The sequence below is a fragment of the Rhinolophus sinicus genome, chromosome 16 (genome assembly GCF_057876585.1).
Source record: "Rhinolophus sinicus isolate RSI-liver-muscle chromosome 16, RSI-T2T, whole genome shotgun sequence".
NCBI lineage: Eukaryota > Metazoa > Chordata > Mammalia > Chiroptera > Rhinolophidae > Rhinolophus > Rhinolophus sinicus.
The window spans coordinates 82,518,929-82,534,448 of NC_142516.1; the positions used below are offsets into that span (position 1 = coordinate 82,518,929).

The 15,520-nt window shown below is 38.0% G+C and overlaps 1 protein-coding gene across 2 annotated transcripts in view; it reads left to right on the plus strand.

The window, feature by feature from the left end:
• The window catches only part of LOC109437996 (contactin-associated protein-like 3), a 193,858-nt gene that overhangs the window by 15,840 nt on the left and 162,498 nt on the right, over window positions 1-15,520 (plus strand). For both annotated transcript variants that reach the window (XM_019717553.3, XM_019717554.3), the window contains exon 2: window positions 11,969-12,079. In XM_019717553.3, coding sequence (XP_019573112.3) covers window positions 11,969-12,079 — 111 coding nt within the window. The remainder of the gene's footprint in view (window positions 1-11,968; window positions 12,080-15,520) is intronic.

The window sequence follows — 15,520 nt, forward strand, 5'->3', positions numbered from 1 at the left end:
AAACTGAGACTTGTCAATACATGTGTAGCCAGGGCGATAGGAGAGTGGTGGTAGACCCACCTGGCAACTTTTCGTTGGGTAGTTCGTTTTGAGGAGGACCACAGAGAAATAAATACCCTGGAGGGGAGTACAAGCTCGATGTGGGAGGAGAACTTAAACCATGTGGTCAGACCTGAGCCCCAAGGAGGAGCTCTGTTGTATTGGGGAGAGGAAAGGTCTCCCCTTAGCCCAGCAACCCTGGGCCTTGTTGGTACCCATGCTGCTCTTGGAGGTAGGTGGCGAAGTTTCCAAGATGTTGTTGCCTGTCTGTCGTGAGCTCTGTGACTAGCTGGACACCAGAAGGTAGTATTTGGAGGGCCCCTTTTAGAAATGTCAAAGGTAATGGGCTAATAGGGGGACTGGACAGACAAGAGGTAGCCTCCCTCTCGATATGTACAGAAGTGACAAGGGCTAGATGTGGATGTACAGTTGACGGTTCTGACCCTAGTTGTATCAGACCGATTAACGAGTGGGGTGCGGTGAGTGCAGCCCAGACGTGTAGCTGAGAAGTCTAACCTGACAACCAAGGGAACTCCTTGGGGACCCTTGAAAGAAAGATAAGGCTGAGATTAAAATGGGCAGACTGAAACTAGAGAGAGGAGGGGTGTTCCGGGCTGCGTGTGGCATATCTAGCAGTCAGAGAGGCGATTTCCCTTTGCGATTATGTTGGGAAAGTTTGCAAGGGTGTTAGTCTCCCATTCTCCCTGAAAGGGCTGGGAAGGTAATAGAACTAGGAGAACTAATATCATGTTGATGATTTAGCCTGATTGTATAAGAAACAATTATTTAGTGGGGTGCCAGGAGGGATATAAGTAAAAAAAGAATAAGAGCTGGGAGGAAAATCAAATAGTAAATAGTAGTCGGTGTTAGTTATTAGTACTTAGTGGCACTTTCTTGAATAATAACTTGAGGCCTTCTAGAGGTTTGCAGGAGCACTGGGATCCAGATGGCACATCTTCTCCTACATCTCCTTTCCAGGGTTTTATCAGGGAGTGATGGATCCAGCTAGAGACTCCTGGCACTGTAGGGGTAGATAGCTATAGGGGTAGAAAGTGACACAATGAAAGGCCTCCCATAGAAAGCATCATAAGGGCTGAGTTATAGGGAAGCCTGTGGGTGTACTTGAACCTGCAACAGAGCTATTGGTAGAAGGTTAAGCCATAGTTGAAAGGTTTCTTGACAGAGCTTTCCAGAGTCCATTTTCAAGTCTGATTTGCTTGTTTTACATTTCCTCTAAGGTATAGGCCAATGGTAAGGAACAGGCTGAGTATGAGCCCAAATCTAGGGGCTCTATTTATCCCCATAACCAAATAGGTTTTAGAGGAAATAGGTCCAGAGTGAGCCATCAAGACAGAATAAGTGGCTCCCATATCAATCAGGAAATTAACAGGTTTACCTGTCATGTCAAGGGTGACCTGCAGTTCCTCCCCTGTGAATGAGAACAGCCTTTTTGCGGGGGGAATCGGGGAACAGCTGGGAACCTCAGTCAGTCACAGCCATTTATAGGGAAGGAGTTAATCCTTGCTCCCTTCAAAGCAGGGGACGAGGGTCCCTTTTCTAGTGCGGTTTTCATTTGCACAGGGGCAGCGCTGCTTTGCAGGATTAGGACACCCCTCACTCCCGTGGTCTGAGCTTGCACGTCCAAAGCAGGCTCCTTTACCTGGTGTTCTTCTGGGGCTGCTGGGGTGGCCCTGAGGTGGCTCTGGGCTTGGCCTGTCTATAACTGCAGCCAAAAGTCTGGCCTGTCTCTGGTGTTGTCTGTGATCTAGTTGTTTCTTTCCTCTTTTTTTTTTTTTGTTTTTGTTTTTGTCTGAGTTGTTAAAGATATTTAAATAAATTCTTTATCCTTGTCTACTGTATTTTCCTGACAGTAAGACCTAGCCTGACCCCATCAGCTCTAATGTGTCTTTTGGAGCAAAAATTAATATAAGATCTGGTCTTATTTTAATCTAATTTAAGACCAGGTCAATAATATGATAATATAATATAATATAATATAATATCATATAATATAATATAATATATATAATATAATATAATATAATATAATATAATATAATATAATATAATATAATATAATATAATAATAAATACCCAGTCTTATTTTAATATAAGACTGGATCTAATGTAATATAATATCAGGTGTTATATTAATTTTTGCTCCAAAAGACACATTAGAGCTGACGGTCTGGTTAGGTTTTATTTTCAGGGAAACATGGAAGGATCTGAACCTTTTTATCAAGATGTAACAATGGGTCACAATTATAATATCTTGTCAGGTTAGGGAAAACGTCAGGCCAACCTTCCTTACACTGGCCTATATCTGATACCGAGAAGGACACGTGAACTCTAGCAGTCTCAAAATACAGAATTTATATAATTATTAGTAAAACTTAGTTCTTACTATTGTGGAGAAACCACGGACCTAATTAAGATAATATAAAACATAGAAAATTATTTTGGTGATTTATATGATTTTTGTTCTTTTAGGCAGATAGCTCTTATAATATCAGTAGCAGACCAATAGTCTAATAATTGTCTTAGCAGAGAGAGAAAACTTAACTCTAATTTTGTACCAGCTTACTTTTGTTATTTAAATTTATTTAATGAATCTTATTTTATCTTAACCATATATAAAATTTTTTCAAGATTTTTTTTTTCAGAAACCTTTTATAACTTTTCTAGTCCCTCTCAGTTTGTCTCTTGTCACTTATTTAGAAATAACTATTCTCAGGATAAACTATGTTTTTTCTAGTTTCTTAAAAAATGTATTTTTGAAAACACACATCATCTTTATATTAATTAAAATGTATAACCCTTGGAACCTTAATTTCTATTGGCAACCAAAATGTTATCAACCAACATGTCCATTGGCCAATCCTCCCAATGTGTGGGGCAGGCTGAGTAATGAACTGTTCTTTGAGCATTGACTCACCCTCAGGAGAATCAGACTCTGTATTTGTATATTTAGTGAGAGACTCTGTGTAGCTCCCTAAGTCTGTCTTTATTTGAAGGAGGTCCTGGATGGAGAACGGGTCCTGCACCCTCCTAGAGCTGCCTGTTAGGCCTCCCTTTACCTCCTGGAGGGGCAGATCTTTGGGGCACAAGGGGACCTTGGCATGGAGGCAAAGGTCTTTGTGGGTCTCAGGAGAGGTAGTTAGGAGATGCCATCTCCTGTGGTCCCTTAGGGGGAGGGGTTCCGAGGACATGTGTTGGGCTGTCCCCGAGATCAGGACCTTTGGGTGGATGAGTTAATACGGTAGAACTGAAGGGACTGTCTTACCAGAGTGACCAGAGGTCTGAGTCACCTCTGAGGGACAAAAGTCATGGGCATATGGCACTTTTGTCATTTTTCTAGTTTTTGATAGAAGAGGTCCAATTGTAAGATGGTATTATAGTTTAGACTGCTATTTTCAGGCCAGCTTTTTCTATCCCTGTCCCCTAATTTATATTGTGGCCAAGCCATATTATAGAGGAAGATGAGCCTCTTCTTCTTATTGTCTCAGGTCAAACTTGTTCCAATGTAGTGGAATACAGCAGAGGGGGGATTCCTGACAGACAGAGTTCTGGTTATCCATCTGTGAGAAAAGACAGAGCAGGATACGGGGGAGAAGGGCGTCACCTCTCCATTCCCTGTGTCTAAAATTCCTTCCAAGGCAGAGTGTCCCCTGTTTCAGACTGTGGGACAGGCCGGTTCCCGTCCCTGAGCTACAGAATTATACGCATCCTTTACTGCGTGCTTCACCTCATGTCCTCCCAAGCTACGGGCTTAATGCAGACCTCATGTCATGCTTGCTGGGGAGCGACCCCTCTCTGTTCCCCCTCCCCTTTGTACTTGGGAGTGGTGAGACCCTGAGTCTTGTGTTTGTCCCTTTCTGTGTAAGTGTTCCCTGGCAGCTGCCTGACGCAGCCAGCCTTCAAAGTGGCTGTGTGAGCCTGGAATCCTGCTGGGCCAGGAAGGCAGCGGTGCCCTAAGTGAGGGCAGGTGTAAGGGTCCTGGACCTAAGTCGGAGCTGCAGCAATGGGCTTTGTAACCTGGGCTGGGTCTCTCCTGCTCGCACTCATTTCTATCATATTTACCTACCCTATTGATCAGTTTCATGTCTTGATAGCTTATTTCTTTATATTGCAGAATAATATTCCAATATATGGATATACCACAGTTTGTTTATCCATTCCCTACTAAAGGACGCCTTGGTTGCTTCCAAGATTTGTCAATGAATGAAGTTGCTATAAACATTTGTGTGCGTATTTTTGTGTGGACATAAGTAGACAACCCCTTTAGGTAAATACCAAGGATCAGATTTGTTGGAGTATAGAAGGAGTATGTGTAATTTTGTAAGAATCCATCAAACTGTCTTCCAAAAAGGCTGCACCATTTGCAGTCCTATCAACACTGAGTGAGAGCTGCTGCTGCCCTGAATCCTCACTAGCATATGGTGTTGTCAGTGTTCCAGATATCGGCCATTCTAATAGTTGTGTAATGGGGTCTCATTGTGTTTTCTTTATAACTAAAATTTTTAATTACGTAAGACATATGACAATATTATATTAGTTTCAGGTGTACAACATAGTGATTAGACATTTATATACCTTATGAAGTGATCACCCTGATAAGTCTACTACCCATCTGATAACACACATAGTTATTATATATTATGACTGTTTTTATAACTGGCAATTTGTACATTTTAATCCGTTCCTATTTTCACACAACCCCTCAACCCCCCTCCCATCTGGCAACCGTCAGTTTGTTCTCTGTATCCATGGGTTTGTTCCTGTTTTGTTTGTTTATTTTGTGTCAGGTCAATGTCTGAGTGGATGTTATCCCAGGGGTAAGGTGTCTGACTCGGGGAGCTGAGAGAAGATACGTGGAGCTGGAGGCAGAGCAGACATGTTTTATTTACAGGCTGCCTGGGACCAGCCAGGGGTTTCTCACTGTTGCACACAGCTGGTCATTCTCAGATTACAACCTGTAGCCAGTAGCAGCCTCATAACTCACAGCATCCTGTTTCTCAGCACCCCACAGCATCCGCCCTTGGGCACAGGTCCAACAGCCCCATTGCTCTAGCAGTCCCATACGATACAGCTTATCTTCTCAACCGTGTCTCTGTCTCAGCCCGTGGTCTCCGTTCCTCACGCCAGCCGTCCCCTAAAATGGTCAAACCTCTTTATACCATACAGAGACACAGGAGGCACACAGCCAAGGTGCTGACATGAGAGTACATAAACAGTAACATCAGGATGGACGGTTCCTGTGCGACCTTCTATCTTATCTGACCGACAGGCCGGCCAGGGTCACCACCTGGTCGGGGGAGGGAAGCCTGACTAACTCTATTCTCCTACATTTTGTTTTTCAGATTCCACTTACACGTGAAATGATATGGCATTTGTTATTCTCTGTCTGACTTATTTGAAGGTTCCCTTTCTCCACATCCTCGCCAACACTTGGGTGTAGATTTATTGATAGCCATTCTGGCAAATGTGAGGGGATAGCTTATTGTGTTTTTTATTTGCATTTCTCTGATGATTAGTGATGTTGAGCATCTTTTCATATGTCTATTGGCCAACTGTCTGCCCTTTTGGAGAAATGTATATTCAGGTCTAGTGACCATTTTTTAATCTGATTATTATTTTTTTGGTGTTGTATGAATTCTTTATATATTTTTATATTAACCCCATGTCAGATGTATCATCGGCAAATATTCTCTTCCATTCAGTAGGATGTCTTTTTGTTTTGTTGATGGTTTCCTTTGCTATGCAAAAACTCTTTAGTTTCATGTAGTTCTATATGTTTATTTTTCTTTTTGTTTCCCTTGTCCGAGGAGGCATATTGAAAAACATATTACTAAGAGTAATATCAAATAGTTTACTACCTATGTTTTCTTCTAGGAGTTTTATATCATTTTGGATCTTGCATTTAAGACTTTAATCCATTTGGAGTTCATTCTTGTATATGGTGGAAGAAAGTGATCCAGTTTCATTCTTTTGCTTGTATCTGTCCTGTTTTCCCAACATCATTTATTAAAGAGACTGTCTTTACCCCATTGTATATTTCTGCCTCCTTTATCATAGATTAATTTACCATATAGTCATGGGTTTATTTCCAGGTTCTCTAGTCTGTTCCACTGATTTTTTGTGTCTGTTTTTATGTCAGTACCATGCTGTATTGATTACTATAGTCTTGTTGTATTGTTTGATATCAGGTAGCATGATACCTCTAATTTTGTTCATCTTTCTCAAGATTTGAGGTCTTTTGTGGTCCCATACAAATTTTAAGCTTATTTGTTCTAGTTCTGTAAATAATGCCATTGCTATTTTGATAGGGATTGCATTGAATCTGTAGATTGCTTTGGGTACTATAGACATTTTAACGATGTTAATTCTTCCTATTCATGAGCGTTGTATATGCTTCCATTTATTTGTATCTTCAATTTATTTCTTCAATGTCTTACAATTTTTTAAGTACAGATCTTTTACTTCCTTGGTTAAATTTATTTCTAGGTATTTTATTTTATTTTTTTAATTTTTTAAATTTATTGGGGTGACAATTGTTAGTAAAATTACATAGATTTCAGGTGTACAATTCTGTATTAAATCATCTATAAATCCCATTGTGTGTTCATCACCCAGAGTCAGTTCTCCTTCCATCACCATATATTTGATCCCCCTTACCCTCATCTCCCACCCCCCACCACCCACCCCCCCTTACCCTCTGGTAACCACTAAACTATTGTCTGTGTCTATGAGTTTCTGTTTCTCATTTGTTTGTCTTGTTCTTTTGTTGTTTTTGGTTTATATACCACATATCAGTGAAATCACATGGTTCTCTGCTTTTTCTGTCTGACTTATTTCGCTCAACATTACACTCTCAAGATCCATTCATGTTGTCACAAATGTTCCTATATCATCTTTTCTTACCGCCGAATAGTATTCCATTGTGTATGTATACCACAACTTCTTTATCCATTCATCTATCGAAGGTCATTTTGGTTGTTTCCATGTCTTGGCCACCGCAAACAAAGCTGCAGTGAACATTGGAGCACACGTGTCTTTATGTATAAATGTTTTCAGATTTTTGGGGTAGATACCCAGGAGAGGAATTGCTGAGTCATATGGTAATTCTATCCATAATTTTTTGAGGAACCACCACACTGCCTTCCATAACGGCTGCACCAGTCTGCATTCCCACCAACAGTGTATGAGGGTTCCTTTTTGTCCACAGCCTCTCCAACACTTGTTACTATTTGTCTTGTTGATGATAGCCATTCTGACTGGGGTGAGGTGATATCTCATTGTTGACCATTTTTTCATATGTCTATTTGCCATTTGTATGTCCTCTTTGGAGAAACGTCTCTTCAGGTCCTCTGCCCATTTTTCAATTGGGTTGTTTGTTTTTTTGTTGTTGAGTTGCATGAGTTCCTTGTATATTCTCGATATTAGCCCCTTATCGGAGGCACTGTTTACAAAAATCTTCTCCCATTCAGTTGGTTGCCTCTTTATTTTGTCGATGGTTTCTTTTGCCGTGCAGAAGCTTTGAAGTTTCATATAGTCCCATTCGTTTATTTTAGCTTTTACTTCCATTGCCTTTGGAGTCAAATTCATAAAATGCTCTTTGAACCCAAGGTCCATAAGTTTAGTACCTATGTTTTCTTCTATGCAGTTTATTGTGTCAGGCCGTATGCTTAAGTCTTTGATCCATTTTGAATTAATTTTGGTACATGGTGACAAATAGCAGTACAGTTTCATTCTTTTGCACGTGGTTATCCAATTCTCCCAGCACCATTTATTGAAGAGGCTGTCTTTCCTCCGTTGTATGTTTTTTGCTTCTTTGTCAAAAATTATCTGTCCATATTTATGTGGTTTTATTTCTGGGTTCTCAATTCTATTGCATTGGTCTATGTCTCTGTTTTTCTGCCAATACCATGCTGTTTTGATTATTGTAGCCCTGTAGTACAAGCCAAAGTCAGGAAGTGTGATACCTCCATTATTGTTCTTTTCTCTTAGGATTGCTTTGGCTATTCGGGGTCTTTTGTGGTTCCAAACAAATCTGATGATTTTTTGTTTTATTTCTTTAAAAAATGCCATTGGGATTTTGTTGGGAATTGCATTGAATCTGTATATTGCTTTGGGTAATATGGCCATTTTAACTATGTTAATTCTTCCAATCCATGAGCACGGAATATCTTTCCATTTCTTTGTGTCTTCTTCAATTTCTTTCAAAAATGTCTTATAGTTTTCAGCATATAGGTCTTTCACATCCTTGGTTAAGTTTATTCCTAGCTTTTTTATTCTTTTTGCTGCAATTGCAAAAGGAATTATTTTGTGTATTTCTTTTTCTGAAATTTCATTGTTAGTATATAGGAAAGCAATGGACTTTTGTACGTTGATTTTGTATCCAGCCACTTTACTATATTCGTTGATTGTTCTCTAATAGCTTTTTGGTGGAGTCTTTAGGGTTTTCTATATATAGCATCATGTCATCTGCAAAGAGTGATAATTTAACTTCTTCATTCCCAATTTGGATGCCTTTTATTTCTTTCTGTTGCCTGATTGCTCTGGCAAGGACTTCCAACACTATGTTGCAAAGCAGAGGTGATAGGGAACAGCCTTGTCGTGTTCCTGAATGTAGAGCAAAGGGTTTCAGTTTTTCACCATTGATTATGAGATTCGCAGAGGGCTTGTCATATGTGGCCTTTATTATGTTAAGGTATTTTCCTTCTATACCTATTTTATTAAGTGTTTTAATCATAAATGGATGTTGTATCTTGTCAAATGCTTTTTCTGCATCAATTGATATAATCATATGATTTTTGTCCTTTATTTTGTTTATGTGATGTATCACATTGATGGATTTGCGTATGTTGAACCATCCTTGTGCCCCGGGGATGAACCCCTCTTGGTCGTGATGAATAATCTTTTTAATGCATTGTTGTATTCGATTTGCTAGAATTTTATTTAGGATTTTTGCATCGGTATTCATCAGAGATATTGGTCTGTAGTTTTCTTTTTTTGTGATGTCCTTACCAGGTTTTGGTATCAGGGTAATGTTGGCCTCATAAAATGAGTTAGGGAGTACTGTCTCTTCTTTAATTTTTTGGAATAGTTTGACCAGGATTGGTATTAGATCCTCTTTGAAGGTTTGGTAGAATTCACTAGTGAAGCCATCTGGTCCCGGACTTTTGCTTTTGGGAAGGTTTTGGATGACTGATTCAATTTCATTACTGGTGATCAGTCTGTTTAGATTTTCCAGTTCTTCATGGTTCAGCCTTGGAAGGCTATATGTTTCTAAGAACTTGTCCATTTCTTCTAGGTTATTGAATTTGGTGGCATATAGTCCTTCATAGTATTCTTGGATGATCCTTTGTATTTCTGAGGTGTCTGTGATAACTTCCCTTTTTTCGTTTCTGATTTTGTTAATTAGTGTCTTCTCTGTTTTTAATTAGTGAGTCTAGCCAAGGGTTTGTCAATTTTGTTAATCTTTTCAAAGAACCAGCTCTTTGTCACATTCATTTTTTCTATTGTCTTTTTGCTCTCTATTTCACTTAGTTTTGCTGTGATTTTTATTATTTCCTTCCTTCTGCTGACTTTGGGTTGCATTTGTTCTTCTTTTTCTAGTTCTTTAAGGTGTAACCTGAGGTCGTTTATCTGGGATTTTTCTTCTTTCTTGAGATAGGCCTGTAATAAATTTCCCTCTTATTACTGCTTTCACTGCATCCCAATAATTTTGGTAGGATATATTTTCCTTCTCATTTGTTTCTATGTATCTTTTTATCACTCCTCTTATTTCTTCTTTGACCCAGTTGTTCTTCAAAAGTATGTTGTTTAATCTCCACATATTTGGGGTGTTTCCTGCTTTCTTTTTGCAATTGATATCCAATTTCAAAGCCTTGTGATCAGAGAATATGCTTGTATGATTTCAGTCTTCTTAAATTTGCTGAGGAGCAAATATATTGGGACGTACATTATATGTTCCAATATATGGTCTATCCTTTAGAATGTTCCATGTACACTAGAAAAGAATGTATAGTTTGATGTTCTAGGATGAAGTGCTCTATAAATGTCAATTATGTCCATTTCATCTAATGTGTCATTTAGGACTGATATTTATTTATCTTCTGTTTGGATGGTCTATTCATAGCTGTCAATGATGTTTTTAGGTCCCCTAGTTTAATTGTGTTTTGGTCAATTTCTCCCTTTAGTTCTGTTAGTAGTTGCTTTGTATATTTCAGTGCTTCCTGATTGGGGGCATAAATATTGATGACTGTTATGTCTTCTTGTTGTATAGTCCCCTTTACCATTATGAAACGTCCATTTTTGTCTCTTTTTACCTTTTCACCCTGAAGTCTGTTTCATCTGATATCATTATGGCTACACCTGATTTTCTCTGGATACCATTTGCTTGGAGTATCAATTTCCACCCTTTCACTTTGAGTCTGTATTTGTCCTTGTAGCTGACAGGTGTCTCGTGGAGGCATCACATGGTTGGGTTTAGTTTTTTGATTCAGTCTGCTACTCTGTGCCTTAAAACTGAAAGTAACAAAGGAACAAGACAAATTAAAAAAAACAGAAACTCATAGACACAGACAATAGTTTAGTGATTACCAGAGGGTAAAGGGGGAGAAGGGTGGTAGATGAGGGTAAACGGGATCAAGTATATGGTGATGGAAGGAGAACTGACTGGGTGGTGAACACACAGTGTGATGTATAGATGATATAATACAGAATTTTACACTTGAAACCGATGTAACTTTACTAACCATTGTCACCCCAATAAATTTTAAATAAAAAAGAAAAAGAAAAGAAAAACCTCCTGGGCTTTTTTGATTAGATTGGACTTCTAAAGAATCTTTACATCTAACTAGGAAAAAATGATACCTTGAAAATATTGAGTCTCCCTATTTGCGATTATTATAGTCTTCATTTATACAGTTTTTCTGTAATGTCTCAGTACAACACAATTTTTATAATAATTCCCATAAATGTCTTGTATAATTTTATGAGATTCATTCTTAGTACTTTATATGTGTTGTTACTGTTTGCTATTCTATTTATTTTCTAACTATGGATAGAGTTTAAAATACAATCAGATTTTGGATGTTGAGCTATTAAGCTAGCCAATGACTTTTGGATTTTCTGCCTAGTCAATCATATCATGTGGAAATTATGACAGTTGCTGTTTTTTCTGTGGTTAATTTAAAAACTTTTTCTTAGGTACTAATAAGACTTCTAGTGCAATGTTCAAAAGAAGCAGTGATGCCTATTAAAGTGTTCTTCCTGGTTTTAAAAGAAATAGTTTTAGTATTTCCCCATTGAGGAGCAGTGTGCTGGAACCAAGTTTTAGCAGCTAGCAAGAACCAATCATTAACTTTTCATGAGTTTTGCAATCAAATTGTTAAAATACAGTCATTATTAACAATTAAATTATATAAGCTTATAGTTAAATAAATCAAAAAACAAAAGTAATAAATCCTCAAAACTCACCACTTCCTACTTTATTTTATGGCATCTCACGATCATCTATGCTGTTGAGGTTATTTATTACATACCTCGTATCTGCATGGTGGAAATACTGTGTAATGTGATGTGTGCATATCTCTTTCCAACTCCACCGTCAGTGATGTGTTGATAGCATTGAATTGGCCATGGTAGGAGTATTTGCATGGAAAGCGGCAAATACTACCAATGCGGGTTTTTATCTTTCTGAAAATCCTGTTGTTCAACCATTACTAGCACACCTGTCATCAAAACTGATGTTTACTACAGGTCCTAGCATTTCCTAGCATGTTCACTAAAAAGAAAGAAAAGAAGGAAAGACAGAAGGGAAGGTGGGAAGGGAAAGGGAGGGAGGAAGAGAGGAAGGGAGGAAGAGAAGAGGGCAGGAACGTTTTGAGCAGTGTGTTAACCGGAACATGGATTTTCCCCACAGATGACTGTGATACTCCGCTGGCATCCTCCTTGCCTCGCGCGTCCTTCAGCAGCTCCTCAGAGCTGTCCAGCAGCCACGGGCCTGGGTTTGCAAGTCTCAATCGCAGAGATGGTGAGCCTGCCACTGTTTCCTTGTTAATCAACCATGATTCTCTCTCAGAGAGAATTGTTTTCATTCTTAGTTAATATTCTTGGTTAATACTGAGTTTAATGAAATTGAAGAAAGTAGGTTCATCGTATTATTGGCTTGCTTTCTTCTTGTTTATTACCAATTTTTTATTGTTTTGATATCTTCCTTCCCTACTGATTGTCAGCAAATGATCATAAGTGAGATTCAAATCAGAAGGGAGTTACTGGAGTTAGATGGTTTCCAATTTTATTCTCCCTATTTAGTTTTAGAACAGGTTCTGGAAGTGTGACTGGTCAAATGTGCTGTCCATGAATAACTGAAACAGCAGATGAATCAGCCAGTGTCATAGCCACTGGCGGGAAACCAAACATGCCACTGATTGCATCTGTGAGCTCTGAGGGTACCTGGGATATGATGGAAAAACTCCATCCCAGGATGTGGCTTGGGAGGAAGTGAGGCAAAAGAGTGATTATGTACATACACTTAACTCTCGAATGTTTCACTACCTTTTTAAGGGATAGATTACTTTTCTATGAAAGATTAATTCAGAAAGTAAAATTTAAAATTAACCATGTCCCATGTAAATTCACTGTTGTAAATTCTGCTTATGTTACTATGGAAATGAGTGTTTTTCTCCCTTAATTTGATATTTCTCAGATCAGAGTTTAAGGAGAGCTTGAATTTTACTGTGCCCTTAAAAAAATCAAGTGGGGAGCCTAGTAAGTGATCAAATAGATTAGTAGGCAAGAGTAAGAACAAGTGACAAAATTCAGTGAGCTTGGAGGGAGAGCATGTCCATTAATTGTCCACTCTTGTGGCCTTTTACCTTGTAGGAGCATTTTATGGCCTGATATTTATTTACTCCTCTAAGCATTATTCATGATCATTTTTAGCACCCCATAAAAATATCTTCTCATTGAAGCCTGATTTCAATTAGTAATTATCAAATTAACTATTTTTGGTCTAGTGGTTACTATAATATCAGCTTAATATCTAAACTTTCCAGTGGTTGCCCAAGGATTGTAAAAACTAAATAAGCACTGTATTTAATTAGTTTAAAGAAGCACATGGGGCTTGTATTGTGTTTCCAATTTCACGTTCAGAATATCCTTATGATTCTGGCCTCCAGTGCTGTCAGTATGATGACACTACGAAGTTTATAAATATCAGGAGGAAAAATTCCGAAGTTTAAGATTAACTTATTTCTATTACACTTAATTTAAAAAATTAATTATTCAGAATATGGTAAACAGTCATAAAACGGTAAGTATAAAGCTTAGGTTCTGTATTCGGACCACTTTCTTTGTAAATTACAATTAATTCTTTTTTTTTTAAGAGAGTGGCAATTAACCGATGAGGTTTTTTATGACTATTGCTACTCTGATTGCATACGATGTGCATTTTGCTAAGTATTCCTGGTTATTACCACGTGGTTTTATGCCCATTTCTAAAGCCTGATTCAGATGGCACAATTTATCAGTATTCCTTCTGAAGGATCGTCTATGTGTATGTTCTGTTAAAAGCCAACAGCCCAGAGTCTGTCCTGGGATTTCCTTTGCCTTTATAAATGCTGGAGAACATATCAGTTCGCTGGAGTTGAGAGTATTATAATGCAAACTGTGGATGGTTATAACAGCGGTGATGATATACAGTAGTTTTACCTTTTATGCAAATTATGTGTGTGATCTAGTGATGAAAATTATGTTAGACTACCTGATTATACAGTTAAAATTTCCTTGTTCTGTGTTATCATATTTGGAGGTTTTAAAGAAGGTGATCTGTTTTACCTTTCTAGTTTCTGATTTTGCCCAGAAGTCATCAAGCTTCCAAAATTTTTAATAAGAATTAGACATGTCTCAGATTATCACAGCTTCCACGAAGAGGGTTATGTATAGTATATAATAAAGCTGATCACTGCAGCTACCTGATATATAAAGGTACTAAGAGAATAGTCTATATGTAATTTCTGGTGTGTGTGTGTGTGTGTGTGTGTGTGTGTGTGTGTGTGTGTAAATTAGAGCTACTATATCCCAGAAGCCAAATAATTCAAAATTAAAGGTATTTTGTGATTTTAAAATACTTCACTAATTCAACACACGGCAAATATTAATTAGAATTTATTGTACATTTCATGTTTTCTATTTTATGTATTTATTTTTTACTTACGCATTTTATATATGTATTTTTGTTTACTATTAATTTATTCAAAATAGCGAAACATTTATTACAAAAGACTTTGTGATAAATAGAATGAGGTCCATGAGAGGGATGAGTAGAGAAGTTGGGGGAGCTCCAGGCGTTCCCAGGGGCACTCAGAGCCCAAGAGGAGAGGAACTGTATCCTGAGAGTGTCACCACAGGTTTGTCAGTGTTTCCGGGAGCTCCCTAATGGAAGCACCGTTTGCTGTGGAGATGATTAACTAGCGGGTTACTATCATCGCGCAACATAGGACAAAGTGCTCCCAGACTTACTTTTTGAAATCTCCAGCCTGGTTCTTCTTGTGTTCTCATTTTGAAGTCTGAGGTTCCCACGATGTCACTCATAGATTTTAAGAAGTAAAACAAAGACACATTCATTTATTCAAGTACCTGCTCAAGAAAATCGAAGCCATTAGATAAAAATGTAAAGATCTTGGAAAATTGGGTTTGACTGTTCATATTGGCCAATTTTGTCTCCATTAATATTGATATTTCCTAAAATTACAAGTTACCTAATATTTCTTATAAAAAATTAAGATTGCTAAAATCTGACTGTGTATTCTAAGTAAGAACATGCTATAATATTGACTTAATTTTTCTCTTCTCAAAAATCTTAAAGAAACTACTCCAAGTTTATCCAGGCACAAGTTAAAAAACAAAAGCAAAAAGCTGCCTTATAGTAAGCCACGTTGGGCTTTCATTCTATAATTTGCTTGTGAAAATAGCCTTCCATTTTTATAATTATTGTTCCTCCAGGTAACCCTTCATCAGGCTGAGTCAGTAGCATTTCAGATGTTTTTTTCCAACTCTCGATACCATCTTCTCTTCAGTCACGTGATCTGTAAGTGCAAGCGTGGTGGTGAGATGTGTGGTCTTGCCAGAAGGTACTTGAAATTGACTAGGAAGAAGCATCCATGCATTTTGTCCTCTTTTTTGTTCCTCAAAATGCTTGTGTAAGTTATCATTCTCAGAGAGAAGGACCACTCTATTCATTTAGCAGATGCTAAAAATCATGACTCCAATGTGGCGAGTTACCTCATCAGTACAAATGAGGTACTGATGAGATTGCTTTAACTTTATCAAAATGAGATTGCTTTAATTTTATCAAAAAAGACATTTCAGAATGCTGTATTGTTTATTGCAGACAGAAAGTAGATGGATACAAGCTGAACTGATTGGACATTTTCTTTTCTGTCTGTGGTTCTCCACCTTTCCCTGGTCGAGA